General features: G+C 46.3%; 1 protein-coding gene across 11 annotated transcripts in view; it reads right to left on the bottom strand.

Moving 5' to 3' along the window:
* The window catches only part of Rreb1 (ras responsive element binding protein 1), a 190,450-nt gene that overhangs the window by 5,520 nt on the left and 167,340 nt on the right, over positions 1-17,590 (bottom strand). For 10 of the 11 annotated variants that reach the window (XM_031358458.1, XM_031358461.1, XM_031358462.1 and 7 more), the window contains 2 exons: positions 13,765-16,693; positions 5,117-5,278 (listed from right to left, as the gene is read on the bottom strand). In XM_031358458.1, the coding sequence (XP_031214318.1) occupies positions 5,117-5,278; positions 13,765-16,693 (3,091 nt within the window). The remainder of the gene's footprint in view (positions 1-5,116; positions 5,279-13,764; positions 16,694-17,590) is intronic. The other variant, XM_031358466.1, reaches the window with a different exon arrangement.

Here is a 17,590-nt window from a genome sequence, read left to right as displayed (position 1 = left end):
CTTCCAAAATTGGTCCTCAAAGAGTTTCACAGAAAATGAGCCCACATGCAGATTCTGTGTGTATCGTCCACAGGCACATCTCCAGGTAGAGGCCAGAGACCAAAGATGCTCCTGTACCTGTAAGCGATGCATGGGAAGGACCTTGAGAACACGAACCTGGTCAGGGGCATGTGGGGAAGGATGACGGGTGGCTCTGAGGGGCTGTGGCTGAGCATGGGGACAGGGATCTATAGGGTGACACTGATTGTAGACACTGATTTCTTGATCTCACTTGTCTACCCGGCCCCCACAGCAAAACAGACATGGGAAGTCCAACCAGCTTTCAGTGACCTTAAAAGAGGGAACCATGGCCGACATTAATGACACCAAGGCCAGGCACATTGGTGCACATCTGCAATCTCAGACCTTCAGAAACTATAATAAGTAGGTAAGAGTATGAAGGCAGGCTGGGCCCCACAGTGAGTTCAAGGCTAGCTGGGCTATGAGACAGTCCAGAAAGAAAGAAAGAAGAAGGAAAGAAAGAAAGAAAGAAAGAAAGAAAGAAAGAAAGAAAGAAAGAAAGAAAGAAAGAAGAAAGAGAGAGAGAAAGGGAGAGAGAGAGGGGAGGAGGGGGGACGAGAGAGAGGAAGAAGAGGAGGAGGAAGAGGAGGAGGAGGAAGAGGAGGAAAGAACAGGAGTAAAAGGAGGAAGAGAACAAGACCACATGGGGGAAAAAAATCAAACAGTATGGGAACGTCACCTTTTCTTTACTAGGGTTGAACAAGGGCTTAATGGTTTTAACAGTGAAATGGAAGCTGGCTGAGAACTGTTTAGCTGACGACTTAATGTCCAGGTTATTACTAAGGGTGCTCAGTGCTTCCTCTGAACTCCACAGAGGAAAGTCACTGCTTCATAGCAAACACAGAAGGTGTGTCCACTGATCACTGCCCGAGGCAGCTGAAATTCATGCACCTAATCTGCACCTAATCTGAGACTTTTACTGGCCTTGGTAGAAGAAGCCAGAGGCCACTTACATGCCTATCATTCCTCCTCAGTGTCACATGCTCTGTCGTGTGCCATCAAGGCGGGTCTCGGAGGGGAGAGGAGCTGCCTCAGCTGTGGTACTTATACTACACACCTGCTTAGTGCTCCCCTGCAACCAAGGGGGGACATCACCACCCATATCACCTCACTGGTTATGCTCTTACAACACCTGGTAGAGGCCGTGGTGCGGTTATCTCAAGAGACTGCAGAATTAGGTGAAGATGATTTGTAGCAGGAAGCAGGAGCCTGAGACGTGCGCACCAGTGCTTATGCTTGGAGGAAAACATCTCTGCTCACTTTCTGGAATCACAGTGGGTGTCTATGGAATGGATTTTTGTTTAGACTCTACAACAGAAGCACAGGATGCTCAGATTGCTTGTTTTGTGAGCAATTCTGTGTGTGCATGGATGTGTCTGTGTGCACATGTGTTTGGAAATCAAGGTCAGTATCTACCTTGTGTCTTCCTCAATTACTCTCTATTTTATTTACTTATTTATTGAGACAGATTCTCTCAACTAACTTGAAACTTGCTGATTGGAGACAGAGTGGATGGCTCCAGGGGTCCTCTTTCATCTTGTTCCTACAGTGGTGGGATTTTAGGCATGAGCCAACACTGTTTTTTCTTTTTTCTTTTCCTTTCCTTTCTCTCTCTTTTTCTTTATCTTTTTCCTTCATTTTCTTTCTCTCTCTCTTTTTCTTTCCTTTCTCACTTTCTTCCTTTCTTCCTTTCTTTCTTTTAATGGGTGTTAGGGATTGAATTCAGGTCCTCAAGCTTGTGTGGCAAGTATTTTTCAGAATAAGCCAAGTCCAGTTTAAAAATAAGGTTAATTTCTGGTTAATTCTACTTTTTTCTAGTATACCCTAGGCTGTTCCTATCATTGGGTTTTCGGAAAAAACATCTTTCTGCTTTTGAAAATGGAACTTGCTATGTATCCCAGGCTAGTCTCTCAAACTTGTGTTTCTCCCATTTTAGCCCTGGGGTAGCTTGGACTAACCAGCACATAGACTGTTTGAGTTGGAGAGAATGTATTTAAAATGATAGACTTATGAAAATTAAAATGAATTCTGAAACCAAAGCCAAGTGCATGCCCTCATTCTGAACTGACCCATTCACCATTCCATTCTGAGGGTAGATAAGGTCTTTCTGTATACAAAGGGGCCCATGCTTTTGAACAAAGGTGGCTTGGTTGAACTCCAAACTTCCACTAGGGGGGAGTGTTTCAGCAGGATAGCCTGTGACCTGGTTTGTGATTCTTGGGAACAATAGACTTAACCTCCTCACATACAGAGAGTGAGTAGTCAACTTGAAAGGACAGGTCCCATTATGGCTTCTCCTCAAAAACCCCACATACTTTGTTGGTCATCTTCACAGTAAGGGTCTCTTGCTTCCTACAAATGAATTGTAGTTTAAGATCACTGGCCGCCTGGTCAGAGGTCCTGAGTTCAATTCCCAGCAACCACACAATAGCTCACAACCGTCTATAATGGCATTGGATGCTCTCTTCTGTCTGTCATGCAGGCATACATGCAGACAGAGCACTCACACATATACATAAATAAGTTTTATTTTTTAAATTCATGTTTATATTGTAAAAGGTCCAGTCCAGGTGGCTACCAATGAAATGGCTCCTTCACCCATCCCCCGAATAAGAACCAAGAACACACTAGAGCAGAGTAGGCCACATCTGCCGAGCAGAGGAAAGAGTTCAGTGTAAAACTTGAATATTTAATACAACCCTAGAAGGGAAAAACTGTCCCCGCCTTAGTATTTTTAGCATCGGGTACAGGAGGAAATCTGGGGTACATTTTCATAGAAGACCTCCTGTGGTTGGAAAAGTGACACTGACATTATAAAACATGTTTAGGGATTTAAAAGGAATTCAATTTATGCACATAAACCGAACCTTGAAAACTTCAGTAACTTCTGGTCATTTCCTGTCTCTAACAAAGTCTATTTGGGATGGAGGAGGTAGACTAGTTGGTAGAGTGCTTGCCTACCCAAGCTGATAGACTTGCAATTGGGGCGATATTCGCCAGTGAGCACTCCAGCGGTAGGAGCAGGAGGATCACAAGTTCAAGGTCATCCTGGGTGTAACCATGGCCTAGGGTATCAGGTCTCCAAGGTTAAAACCAGAAAACCAAACCAAACCAACAACAAAAAAAAACCCTGTTCCTCTGCCCCCAGCTAGTATCTCACAGCCCTGGGTTGTACATTTCTCAAACCCCTCCCTCAACTCTCCTGTTCTGCTTTTTCTCCCACCTCAGTTTGTCCTCTTTCTCACCATGGGCTGCACCTACAATGAAACCAAACACTTCTCTCTTTGAGAGTCTTACAGCTTCCAGTGACTTCTTTTCTAAGAGGCTTTGTCCCTTTAAGAAAATCTATATAACTTCTGGGGCAGGGCCTTGGAAAAAGAAAACCTGTAATTGTAAACTTAAAAAATAAATACGCCCACAGGCTAACACTTGTGCCAAAGCTAAGCTCAAACCATAAATCCTGACCGAGCTTTGGCGTCAGCAGAGTTCCTGTGAACGGCCTCCAGGATGCGCAGGATGCAGTGAGTGAGACTTTTCTGAGGACATGGGTTCCCACCCCAAAGTACCCTCCATGTCCACTGCCTTCCCTCTTGAACTGGTTTGGGGAGAATCACAGGACCATTCTGTAAAGCAGGCTGTAAGAAAATGTTCCAGTCTAATAGGTACTGTGGCAATGATGGTTAAACATTAACAGGACGGTCTGTGGCAAAGACCGCTGCTGCAGTGCCTTGGGCTTCCAGCAGCTTGGGAAGCTGATCCAGCTTGGCTCACAGGGACTCAGGCATGGCAGGGTACCTTTCGTTACTCCTAGGATCCTGGAGAATTATGTGGAAATGGAAGTTCGGATTTGGGGTGGGGTGGGGTGGGGCTAGCAAACCAGCTGTAGCATTCTTGCCCTAAGAAGAGGGTCTCACCTGGGCAGAAGGACCCAGCAAGCCCAAGGCATTCCATTGCTTTCACTGGGTTGAATAACAAGTGTGGGAAGGGTAAAGGTACCTTCCCACTGGGGTCAGCTCTCCCAGATATCCAGTCCACTGTGATGTGTCAACACGGAGGTCAGGACAAGGGGGTCAGAGGTTAGAATCAATGACTGTCATTCTGTCCACACTGACTCCTAGGGTCAGGGTGCCCCTCTTCAAACTACACAGCACTCTATCCCACCAAAGTTTGAGGAGAAGTCATGAGACACAACTGCAACCCTAGATGAACATATCGGAGGCTGGCTTAGATCCCAGAAATGGGCAAGTGCTAACTTTCAACACCCACAGAGCTGAAGCCTGCCATGGTTTCCCTACTACCTGGCTGGACCAAGTAGCCTCAGGCAGCTTACTTTTTGTATGGTGTGTTTTGGGGGTAGGGGTGGCAAACTATAGCAGTCAGACCATGGAGTATATTAAATAGAGGACTTGAGTAAATACAGAAGGTGATGGGGGTGGGGCAGAAAAGGAACGGAGCAGTGTTAATTATTCTGTAAGGGCCGAGGGAGGAAGCACACATCAGCACAGGAGAATGATACCCGGATCCAGGTCAAGCAGAGTCATGATTAAGAAAGGACATGCACAGTGCTTTTTCAAACAAGGACAGGTTTATACAGGGAGGAGTTATTGAGAAGAAAAGCCCTGCCTTGCCCCACCTTGCCCCGCCTCCCAACGAAAAGCTTTTGGGGGGGGGTCACAGTTCTTGCAGTACTGAGTCCATGGGACAAGCGCTGCTCATGAAAGCTGCAGCATCTGGGTCCCCCAAACTTCAGAGCTTCATGTTTCCTTCAGGGATTTAAGTCGGAGCGCAACATCCGGCTCATCCTACCTTCCAGGGTCAGAGCAATGGCAATTTCGGGAAGGAAGGTGCTGGATCTCCCCCTGGCAGCTCCAAAGTCCCCTGGGCACTGACACTGTTTCCCCAGCTCCACAGGTCTTGGTGTCTGTCTCACAGTCTCGGCAGGGGCTGGGCCCCCTAAGCTGCAGCTGCACAGTGCTTGGCTCCAGCTCACACAGCCTTAACCGAGATCTGTGGAGCACCCTCCTCTCTCTGGTTCTCCATCACCTATAGGCTCTACCTGTGCTATCATGGGATCCAACATCACCCTCTTTTGGGGGAATAAGCCCGTTTCTTCTCAGGGAGCAGGTGGTAACTCCATGTTTGCGCAACTGATGACGTTCACAGTTAGATTTGGTAGAAAAGAAGGCATCGCATTTTTGACAAGGGAAGGGTTTCTGACCTGAAGCAGGAAAAAAAAATATGCATTTATCTGGCTTTCTACTGCAATGAAAAAGAAAAGTTGCTTTTGATTTACTCTTCTGGGATTGCTGGCATTTGTTCAACCCTCCACCCTTTCCTTTTAAGAAAATACGAGAAACATACTTAACAAAAAGAAACAGAAACTGAGAGACAATGACTAAAATAATCATTTTCCCTTGGTCTTCGGGTAATAGAAGGAGTTGTCATCAAGAGACTAAAAGAAAGTTAACCATGAAACCAAGATACATGTTTTTGAAGCAAGACAATAAAAACTGTTAACACCACAAAATTTCTAAGGCAGGGCAAGCAATACCTAAATGAACCAGAGAAAAAGCACTACCAGCTAACCTGGCAGGCAGTACTGAGGGTGAGGAGATGGACTGGTGTGTGCGCGTGTGTGTGCGTGTGTGTAGAGGGGGAAGCAGGCTCAAGCCTCCCTAGGGTAGGCAACCTGCAAGTCCCATATTGAGAAGTCAGAGTGAGCCTTTCCTCCAGCGTGGCAAGCAACAGGAGGATTCATGGCTTGGGTTCCCAGGTTTTCACATTCATGCTTTGTATGGGCTAAGAGGGAGTGACTGACCCAGGAAAGTGTACACCAGGCTATGCACTCCTTTTCACAGAGGCATGGGCAAGGCCAGCCCAAACCCTAGGCCAGCGCTACAAACAGGGTGATGCAGGAGAGGCCCTCTTTCCCTCCCAGGGGAGGTCTCTGCTTTGGTCTGCTTATACCCTTCATTTATTTGATTCTGTTTGCATTGTAAACATTGTGTTTCAAAATGCATTGGAAGCTCCCCTGTGGCTAGTCCCGGGTTTGTGTGGATTAATGGTGGAAGGGAACAGCAAGGACTCAGGGAGAGAGTTTACATGAGAAAGTAGGGGAGGAGAACGGGGAAAAGACAGAGGTAAAGAAAAAAGAAGAGAGGGAAAAGAGAAAGGAGGGAGGAGGGAAAGCAAAGGAAAAGGGGGAAGGAGAGAGATGAGAGAGAGAGAGGAAGAGAGAGAGGGAGAGAGAGAGAGAGAGAGAGAGGGGGGGGACAGAGGAAGACAAGAAGAGGAAAGGGCAGCATGTGGAGCTGTAGAGAGATGTTGGACTGCTTAGTGTCACTGGTGGTCACTGGTGTTTCCCCAACCCACTCATTCCTGTGCCAGTCGCCAGATTCCAGGTCCCAGTTTCTGACTCCACTGGGTACTAAAAACACCTTCATGTTGCTGCCCAGTGCTGCTATCTTGGCACCTTGAACCTATAGGCAACCTTCAATAACTAACAGGAAGAGTCACATGGCACAGCTCCCAGTAAACACAAACCAGGGACCGTCCCTTTAGATTAATACTTAGAGAGACTGACAAAGCTTGGACTAGTGCAGTGTGCAGGACCCTGCACAGGCCTTTGAGCCTTACTGCTAGGACAAGCCAGAGGGACTTCTTGTTTTCCAGGGGAAGGCCCAGAGTGCCTATGATGATGCAACCCGCACTGTTATCAAGAACAATCAAAGGAAATAATTTATTCCCTCCTGAGAGCACACATCCTCTAAGATGACACTCCCAAACCTCTGGAGGATCTGTCTGATAGTACAGATGGGTCAGGGATGCATGCAGCTCAAAAGCACAGCTTATCTCTGATCATGCTCTGAGCTTGAACTACTGTTCTTTAAAATTGGGATTATTTGCTTTTAGGATAGATTTATATACAGATTTTGTTTGAAGGGTGTGGGGAATTTCGCCTGTGGTTCAGAACTAGGATAGGAAAAATTAGTCACTGACTTTAAGTACAGGAGGTCAGTGAACAGGTATTAATGTCTGTGACTCCAGGCAGAGAGCCGAACAGATAGATGGCATAACAAGTTGACTGCTCTAGGCAGAGAGCTGAACCATAAGATGGTATAAAATTGCTATACTTGCCTCGCAGGATACTCATATTCTGTCTAATGTGGGCTCCATGGGAATATTGGGTTTTATATCCTCTTGGCAACATAGGAAAGGCCTAAGTAGAGGCACATACAATATTTTAGTTTAATTCATTTGTTTTGGATGGCTTTAATTTGAACTAAGATAGGGAATATTAGTCACTGACTCCAGAATAGAAAGTACAGTGCTAATCATTGCCTGCCTTAAACAGGTATTAATTATCTATATCTGTGGCTTCTGGTAGAGAGTTCAACAGTCAGATATTATACAAGTATTAATAAAATGTCTATGGCTCTGGGCAGAGAGCCAGACGAAAAGATGGTATAGAGTGTTTAACCAGCCACAGGAAGCTCATACTCTGCTAACGTGGACTTCATGGGAATCTTGAGTGTCTTCTTTTTGTTTGGGTAGGGAAAGCCTAGTATAGGCACATACAGTATCTTAGTACATTCATTTGTTTTATATTGTTTTATTTTTCAAAATGGGTGTGATGTTGAGTTTTGTGGTTATATTATTCCTCTAGGAGAGAAGTCAAAATAAAGCTTTTCTGGTTACTGGCTCAAGGATGCTGATTTGGGAAAAAGCTTTTATCTTTTGTGTTTTTGGAAAAGGTAATTAAGGTATTTACACCTTTTAGAGTTATATGGATCAAATTTGATAGAAGGAGACCCCTTGAAGAACTAGATTCCAGAGCATCAAACAAAAAAGTTATCTTGATGATACTAAAATTTTGCTTTGAGATTTGTATATTACAGAATATACAGCCTTGGTGAGCCTCATCGTCAGACATGCTGAACTGACCTGCTTGAACCCCTGATGTCTTGAACTTTCAGCCTGTTCCAGTCAAGACACAGGCATCAAAGACTAAATCAATCATTGGTGTGGCTTTCTTAAGGCCAACCAACTCCCCTATCCCCACCCCAGCTTGGTTCAAAGTATCTCAGCACCCATATTCATCTTGAAGAAGTTATGAAGAGTCGTTGCCCCAGGTCCCTGGGCTTTGAGCCTGGAGGTGGTTATTATAGATTGTCTCTCTAGGGAATGTAGAAATGGACATAATTGGAACAGGGATGAATCTCATTTGGTAGAAATCTTTTTAATTGTTACTAAGCTGAAGTCATAATTTCTTATTTTGGTACAGAATTTATTTTGATGCAAAATCAAGGCTTTCATTGGTACAAATTTCTTCTGTTGATACAAAAAATTTAAAAGTACAGGGCTTAGACCCAGTCCTTCTATAACTGTTATTATAAACTGATCTGAGATGATTAAGCCTGTGAGTTAAGGGCCAAACAGCAAATTCATGGCTCTGAGTTTATTGTTATAGAGTGTTTTCAGAGATTTTAATTAGAAATAGCTGAGAGTAGTTAATGGAGAACAGTCTAGATTACTTTATATAGATAGTTGGTTTTCAAAAACATCAGAAGTCCACAGAATGGGACATTTAATGGATTTATTCACTTGTTGTTGAGACTAGTCTGCTCCTGACATAGATGCATTGAGCATCTATGAGTTACTCCAGTTGTGGCAAGACAGCCACTAGGCAAAAATTGCCTCATTTCAACTACAGACATAATACTGTCCAAAGAAAGGACGCAATTACAGGTTAGGGACAGCTTGGTTCTGCTGAGACAGAATAGGCTAGTCCTTAATATCCTGTTTCTCTAAGGTCTGTCAGATGATCCTGGTCAGAAGGCTGAAGACTGATGCTCCAACGTTGGACTGTCCAGGTGATCAGTGGTCTCTATAAATTGGCTAAGTTTTGGAAGCTGTGTTAGGCTTCCTATATATTTCCAGTTGATGTCAGTCTTTCTTGAATTTCTGATGGTGTTGAAGACTTACAGCCTCATAGCCAACCCAGGCTATTTACTTTGAGAGGAACTGTTTTGAGAGGATAGTTTTCAGATGGCTAACAATCTAAAGCCAGGACATGAGTCAGGTGTAGAATGATAAGTCTTTTAATTTAGGATAGGTGACAATGTTCTATCTTAAGGACAAAATTGATGGACTGGTCTATCTTATACCTTATGAGTTAAAAGAAAGTGGTAATAGTTGTGCTCTATATTGAGAGAAAAGTTTTGTTTTTTTTTTTATTAGAACAGAAAGGGGAAAATGTTGTAGATGACTCTGTGCTGCTTGCTCTCCTACTCTCACCAACCTGGAAGTTCTGCCTACTTGTCCAGTGATTGGTTCCTTTATTCATTAGGGGACTGGTTCACAAGAAGCTACCTGAGTACCATGAGTCATTCCTCATTCCAGACAGCCTCTTCCAATAGAGCAAGCAGCACAGAGCCATCCACAACAAACTACAGCATTGAAAAAAGCAGCAGCAGCAGCAGCAGCAACCACCACCACCCATAAAACCAACCAACCAACTAACCAAAGACCCCAACCCCAGCAATGTCTACTCCACAGAGTAGAAAGGCATACAAGAGGTGTATGAAGATGGATCGACCAGACAGACAGGAATATTTGCATCAATCCAAGCATGCTTAGAGACCTTACAAAGGCCACATGAAAATTCTGCTATGTGTACAGACAAGGGACCTTTGCACACTAGTTGAGAACCTATCAAATGCTTGAAGCACAGAAAACACCCTCTTTTTTTTTTTTTAATATTTATTTATTTCATGTATGTGGGTACACTGTCGTTGTCTTCACACACCAGAAGAGGGCATCGGAGCCCCATTACAGATGGTTGTGAGCCACCATATGGTTGCTGGGAACTGAACTCAGGGCCTCTGGAAGAGCAGTCAGTGTTCTTAACTGCTGAGCCATCTCTCCAGCCACAACATCCTCATTTTTTTTTTTTTTTTTTTTTTTTTTTTTTTAATCTTTAAGTGACTGGGTGTAAAACATTTTGCCATGTCTTTTTTTTTTTTTTTTCCTGAGACAGAGTTTCTCTGTATAGCCCTGGCTGTCCTGGAACTCACTCTGTAGACCAGGCTGGCCTTGAATTCAGAAATCTGCCTGCCTCTGCCTCCCAAGTTCTGGGATTAAAGGTGTGCGCCACCACCGCCTGGCTCTGCCATGTATTTTTCAGGTGGCTCTTTTGCTTTTCATTAATAACAACACAATATCTTAAAAATTTTTGTCCAAAAGCAAGACAGCAGCTTCTTCAGGTCTGGTCAGATAGGGAGGAAGAGAACGAAGAAATGAGGAGCTGGGGGGTCGGGGGAGCTACGGAGAACACTGAAGCACTGGTTCAGGTACCAGCACCAAAAAGGGGGTTAAAAAAAAAGTTAAGAGCCAGAAGCTACTGTAGTGAGATTCTTTAAATTAATTATTTTTGTTTGTGCCTCTGTGTATGAATACACATGCATCTATGTGTGGAAGGAGAAAGAGGGAGTGGAATTTCTTTGAGATGGAGTCACAAGCATTTGTAAGATGCACAACTTATACATGGATGTTGGCATCTGAACTCTGTACTTAAGAATCCAGCCATCTATCTCCCCAACTCCACTATGATGGGATTCTAGATTTTAAGAAAATGGTAGGTTTTTATGCATGTAGTAATTTACTTTTAAATTTTCACATGCGTTTCCTTTATACGTGGATTGGACAGCCAGGCAGGCTGTATTCCATGAAGAACAGTCACATTAGTTCCATGTATGTGTATGTGTGTGTAAGAGCAGCTGTACCCATACTTTTGTACCCAGGGCCTGTATGTCTCCTACCCCAATGTGAGCATTAAAGCTACCAGTCAGCCAAATTCATTCATGCAGAGCAGTCAGAAAAGGAAGAGAGGCATTATCTGAAGGGCACCGGGAACAAAGCCAGGCAGAAGGAACAAGAGTTTGCTGAGGACAACGGGACCTTGTTTGTCAGGTCCTAAATGGACGAGCTGCAAACGTTCTCTGAAGAGAATCAAGGTTAGAACTAGCCTAAGACTCATATGGAGGTTTTGTGCTGACAAGACTGTAGGAGCTAAGCATACTTGGACTTCCACAAACTCTACCCTCAGGGCACAAACATCGTTCTTTTGGTACTTTTCTTCTTTTGTAGTCAAAGCTTCCACGTAATAAAGTGAATACTTGGGCTGGAGAGAGAGCTCGGTGGGAAAGAGTATCTGCTGCTCTTGAAGACCTGACTTTGGTTCTCAGCACCTACATCTGTTGGCTCACAAGCACCTGTAACCTTGGCTCCCTCTTCTAGCCTGGGCAGGTACCTGCACACATATGTGCAGACACAAACACACATACAAAACCATCAATTAAACCTTAGTAAAAGGCAGCTAGGTGCAAGGGGTTCAAGTTGCTTTCTATACTGTGAGGACATCTCCCAAATTTAAATGTCAGTGCTTGTAACCCATTAGCAGTGGGTAGAAGGTGAGAGGGAAGATTCCAGGAGCTGGCAAAGGAGCTCCATGCGGCCATGAGAAAGGGAGGGAGCAAGGGAATCCCAGATGTTACAGCTGGAGGGGGTTCTCAGAGATTGCACCATCCTGACTGTGGAACAAGGAACCAGAGCAAAGGGAAGGAGGAAGAGATGAGGACAGAAGCTGAAAGGGACTAGTTGTGTTTGCTGGCACTTTGTCCCCCTGTGGCCTAAAGACGCAGGACGCTGTGAGGGGAACTGGCAGAGACAGCGCATTGTTGTCTCATGAGGTACAATATGTCCAGAGAGAGTGCAGTGAGCCACAGGTTGGAGAGCTGGAGGAGGGAGGAAATCGAGTGTGTAGAAACTGCACAAGAGGACATGAAAGACGACAGCTTCCTCCTCAGATGACGTTCTTGGAACCTAACTAAGCAGGGTAAAGAGCTAAGGCCATGTTTGTGCTGGCAGCCTACAGGTGGACCCCCAGTTGGACATTCAGCATCTGGCCCCTTGGCTCTGTGGTAGAGAGTGGGTAGAACAGAGAAATGGGTTGAGACCAAGTACAGATGCTAGGATAATTCTACAAAGTAGTTGAGAGGGTGGAAAGAGGCCGGTTCTCATTATGGAGGCAGTTTGCTTAACTACAGTTGAACTGGTTTTGCTCAATGCTGTTGGCTGAAATTTATTTACCCACTCCCCACCCCTGTGTATGTGTGCGCATGTGTGTGTGTATATGTAAGCATGCTCATGCCTGGCTTGTGTGTAGAGGCAAGAGAACCTGTAGGAGCTGGTTCTTTTTTCTACCATGTAGGTCCTGGGGAGTGAACAGGTTCAGATGCTCCTAAGACAGCAGTGATCAAAGCCCAGGGAATCAGAGGGGACACGTCACTTTGGCTCCCAGGAAGCCTGTCAGTTTGCTGAGAGATGGCCTATCTACACACATCTTCAGTGTCTACCAAGCCTAGCGCTCTCATTCATCTATAGGAGAAATATGGCGGGCAGGGCAGGCAGAAATCCCGGCACCCACATTGGCTACCAGCCCTCCCCACAGTGATTCCGCCAGGCACAGGACTGCTGTAAACCTTCTAACTACCCTGAGTGTCTACAGTCCTCAGGCAAAATGACAAGATCTACAGTAAAATTTGAACATCATTCTTATCAACAAGTAATGTTTTCGTCTGTCCCAAATACTACAAAAATCTGGTGATCTATATTTTAAACTGTAAACTCCAAAAGGGTAAGGACTTCACTGAATGTATCAATTGCCCATTGATAAATGATACTATTCTGTGATACTATTCAGAAAATTATAATTGTGATGAAAAGTATATGGCTATGGAAATTTTAGAAGCACTGGGCATAAAATAATTTAATAGATATTCTCTATTCTAAACTTCTAAAGTTCAACTTCTAGAAACTGACATCTGAAAACTATTTCTGGGATGTCGTTTTGGTAATCTAGCTTTGTTATTTATTTATTTATTTAATTTTATTTCACTTTATTTGTTTTTTTCGAGACAGGGTTTCTCTGTATAGCTGTCCTCGAACTCAGAAATTGACCTGCCTCTGCCTCCCAAGTGCTGGGATTAAAGGTGTCTGCCATCACCGCCTGGCTAGCTTTGTTATTTAAAATTCAAATTATACTTAGAATGTTTTCCTCAACAATTGACAATAAATAGAACTTTATAAAAATTAGTACTATCAATCATCTACAATAAGTATTCAATATAGGAGAAAAAGTTAAAATAAAAAAAAAAAGTAAGAGAAGCTGCCGCTACCTCAGTGAAGGGGAAAAAATATCCAATCCCAGTTTTTTGTATTCTATGTATGGTAGCTAAGGAACTCCATAGAATGTTCAAAATAAAAAGGCAGCTCTGAAGATATCAGGTCATGTCAAAGCACCAAGCTCATGACATTGCTGTTACCTTTAATGCGAAGTCCCACTTTTCAGGAATGTCCTCTATACTCAGTAGAAACTCTTGAAACTTGTCGGGCAAAGGTTATGGGAAGGGAAGTGAGGGAGCCTATGACCACTGTCACCTGTGTCTGATATATTTATTTACAGATAAGCCTTGGTGGCTCAGACCACGGGCACAGGTTATATGGAAAGTAACAGCCTGTGACTTCTGAGACAAAGAATGGAGCGTGAGAAAAAGGCCCCAAACTTTAGGCCTGCTCCTACCCCTACCCCTTACTCTTTTCTTTCAAGATTCACCGCCTGGTGAGCCCCCAGGGCCTTCTTACCAGTGTGTGTAAGCATGTGCCTCTGGAGGGAGCTGGCCCAAGGGAAGACCCGGGGACAGTGGGGGCAGTTGATCTTTTGCAGGCAGTTGGCATAGGAGTTCCGCTTGGCTCTCAGCAGCCTGTCTTCTGCAGGGCTACCTTGCTCCTCATCAGTGGGCCCATGGTGGTCTGCAGGGGCTCCAGCCACCTCTTCCTGAGTGTCATCCTCTGCAGTCTGCAGAAATGGACTGAACTTGTTGGTATCTGTGGTGGCCAGCATCTTCTCGATGCTAGCAAACTCCCCACTGGAGTCCAGGTCCACAGCACTGCTGTTGGGGAGGGACCGGTTTCTCATTCCCCTTTTTCTACCCCTCTTTCTCGATGAGGCAGCTGGCCCTAGTTCAGTAGGCAAGGCTTCCTCGGGGCTGCTGGCTGGAGGGGATAGGTCACTGGATTCTTTAGAGCTTGAAACTTCAGTGGGGGTGGGGGTGGCTTTGGGGATGGAGCTTCCTGGGCTGTCTGTAGTCACAGTGTTACTGCTGGTGACCGACGGCCCAGGGTCAGCTACCTTCGTTTTCAGCAGAGTAGGGGCCGAGGATACAGAGGAGATGATCTGGGCGATGGAGGCCAGTGGTGGCAGCTCCTCTGTCATCGAGGGCTTTGGCAAGAGGAGGGGAGGCTTTGGCCGTAAGGGCCGAAGCAAGGCTGGGTTGTTCAAGAGGGCAGCAGAGTTGCCCAAGAGGGGAGAATTGCTGATGAGAGCTGAGGAGTAGATGGGGACAGCCAGCTGCACGGAGCCCTGGAGGGGCTGAGTGTGGGGTTCCAGCTTGGCGGCTGTGGTGACGGCCACCACAGTGCCTGCGGGGCTTTCCAGGCTCCCTTTGGGCTCCACAGTCACTGACAAGGTAGGGCAGGGTGGTGGACAGGGAGAGAGCTGCTCAGCTTTCCCGGCTTCTGGTTCTGGTTTCTTGGCATTGTCACTGGGAACAACTGTGTCCTTGTCTCCTTTTTTGATGCTCTTGGGGATGGACAGGTCAATGGGCTCCATGGAGCAGTCATAGAGGGCAGAGGAGGAAGAAGAGTTCAATAAGGAGGACATATTTTCCTGCTTCACTTGGACCAGCGCCAGGCCTTTCTGCGAAAAGTCAAGGGGTTCGTTGAAGTCCACTGCAAAGCTGCTGGCTGGCTCCAACTTGACAGAGATGTGGGAAGGCAGGGGCTGGGTTGGGCTTGAGTGAAGAAAGCCATTTTGGGGCTCCAGGAAAGTGGTGAGGGGCTTGCACTCAGCAAAAGTGACACAGCTGCCCTCTTCTCCTCTGGAAGAGGCGTCTGTGGGCTTGTCTGCGGGGCCAAGGCCACTGTTGGTGGCAAGCACATAGCTCTCAATATCTTTTTCGGGCACGTGTAGGTGCTGCTTGAGAATGTGGTGGATGCAGTTGCGCTTGGCCGCGAAGGCAGCGTTGCATTCCTTGCACTCAAAGGGTTTCCGACCTTTGTGGCAGCCGCCCAGGCCCCGGCTGCAGTGTGTGCGCATGTGAATGCGCAGAGCACGGTAGTGCTTCAGATCCTCACCACACAGCCTGCATACTGTCTCTGGGGAGCAGAAAGCATCCACCAGCTCTGCAGTGGTGCTGCTCACGTACTCTATATTCTTCTCAATGTCCTTTCTGGTAGCCTTGAGGTGCTTCTTGCGCAGGTGCCGCTCACAGTTGGCCTTGACTGTGAACGGGTAGTGGCAGATCTTGCAGATGTAAGGCCGTTCCCCGCTGTGTGTGCGAAGGTGACGGATCAGAGCGGCTTTGTCTGCGGCGATATAGTCACAGATGTTGCACTGGTAGGGTGAGATGCCCAGGTGGGAGCGAACATGGGCTCGCAGAACTCCAGAGAAAGCAAAAACCTGGTTGCAAAAGCGGCAGGGATAGAGCACCTTGCGCATGGCGGGGGTCTTCTTGCCACTGGGGCTTGACATGATGGCCTTGAGGTCACCTTCTGTTATCTCCTGCTTGATCTTCGCCTCCATGTTGAGGGGCAGCAGGGCCTCAATGATGCTGTCCTGTTCCAGCTGTGTCTTCATCTCGGGCTGGCCTGGCAACTCCACCCCAGGCTGCTGCAGGAAGAGCTGTGTGGTTGTGTTGGGCTGGATCCCAGACTTGGACTGAAGCAGGTGGGCATTGGACACTGCCTCGACTGACCCCTTGAGGAACTTGAGGGACTGTGGAGGAAGGCTCGGGCTGATACAACCCGGGGATGCCTGCTGCGCATTGATGAGAGGTGGGGGTGTTGAGGCGGCTACCACTGTCCGGGGTATGACCAAGGGCTTTGGCTTCAAAGGAGGCATGTGCTTGAAAATTGCCTGCAGTGGGGTGGCAGGAGCCTTGGAAAGTGGTGGAAGACTGATTTGTGGAGGAGCAGAAGCTGCCATCTTTAGAATCTGTTGGATATCTGCCAGCTCAATGGCTGACTCTCCTGAAATAGGCTTAACCACAATACTACTGTCTGGCTGGATGATGAAGCCCTTCTGGAAGGGCTGCAGGGACAGATGCCTCACGGTCTCCTTGGTAGCTGGGAGGACTGTCAGAGACCCACCTAGAGAAGCAGCTTCAAAAGGAGACACGCTCAGCACATTGGGGCAGCCAGGGTCCTGAGGTAGCTGAAACTTGAGTGTCTGGAGCTGTATTGCTTGGTTGTCATCCAGCTGGAGCTCCTCAGCAGGTGCAGGCTTGATGTCTTTGGTGTGCTGCAGGCCCAGGAGGGCCAGGAAGGCCTTCTGTTCCAAGGCATCGGCAGCTGGGGTATTGGTCTGGAGCTTCTCCTGTCCCTGATCAGCAGGGATGTGGGTCTGCCTGTGCAGGAGGAGTGACGACAGCATGGGGAACGCCTTGTCGCAGGTGTCACACACAAACCGGTGCTGCTCGCTGATGCACCGTCGTAGGTTTGTTTCACACCAGGCCTAAGTGGAATCCACAAGCAAAAAGCAAGGGAAGAAAGGTGAGGATTTAAACATGACTGTGAAGGAGATGTGAGAGGTGCCTGCGGTTAACAGCACCTGCTTCCACCAATACAGAGTAAACTTTTCAGAGTGTAAATCTGAGGCTGAATTAGGAAAGAGAGGGAGAACAAGCCTGGCCTACAGCCTATGGGCTGCAAGGGACCATGGAGAACCCTGGAGAGCCACGGAGGTACTCCAACACAAAATTGTAAACTGACTTAAACCATTAGGAGAGACTTTTCTTTTGTCACTCAACCGCACAGTTCTCAAGTGTGAACTCTGAAGATAGCAATGCCAAAAGGTTGGGCACACCTAAAAGAATCCTGCTTGTTTGATAAAGGACACCCTCTAGGATATACACAAGAAGAATGAGATAACATCATGATAGAATTTGAATTAAGCCTTTGGAAATGGCTTAATTCAAATTCTATCATGCTGACACTGGAGGGCACAGTACAAGCCAGCACCTGGCAGACTGAGGCAGGAGATTGCCAGCTTATGCAGTACCAGACAAGCTAAGAAGACAGCTGTGCCTGTATACATGCATCACTTGGGACTGAGGTACATCAAGAACTTATAAGTGGATAACTTCCTATCTCAAATTTATACATGGAAAAATTAAAAAGTTTGGGTAGTTTCTGTATAGGCAGAGAACTACTAATCAGCTTGTTTTTTTGTTCAAATCCCCAACTATCCAAGGGGCTGGAGACACAGCTTAGTAGTTAAGAGGACCTAAGTCTAGTTCCCAGCACCCACATCAGAGCACAACTACTTACAACTTCAGCTCTAGAGGATCCAATGCCTTTTTCTGGCTTTCAAGATCATGAACATACATGACATACATTCCCTTTCTCCCCC

This window comes from Mastomys coucha, unplaced genomic scaffold (genome assembly GCF_008632895.1).
Source record: "Mastomys coucha isolate ucsf_1 unplaced genomic scaffold, UCSF_Mcou_1 pScaffold7, whole genome shotgun sequence".
Taxonomy (NCBI): Eukaryota; Metazoa; Chordata; class Mammalia; order Rodentia; family Muridae; genus Mastomys; species Mastomys coucha.
Note: the sequence above shows the minus strand (reverse complement) of the source record. Positions and strands in the feature narration are given on the sequence as shown.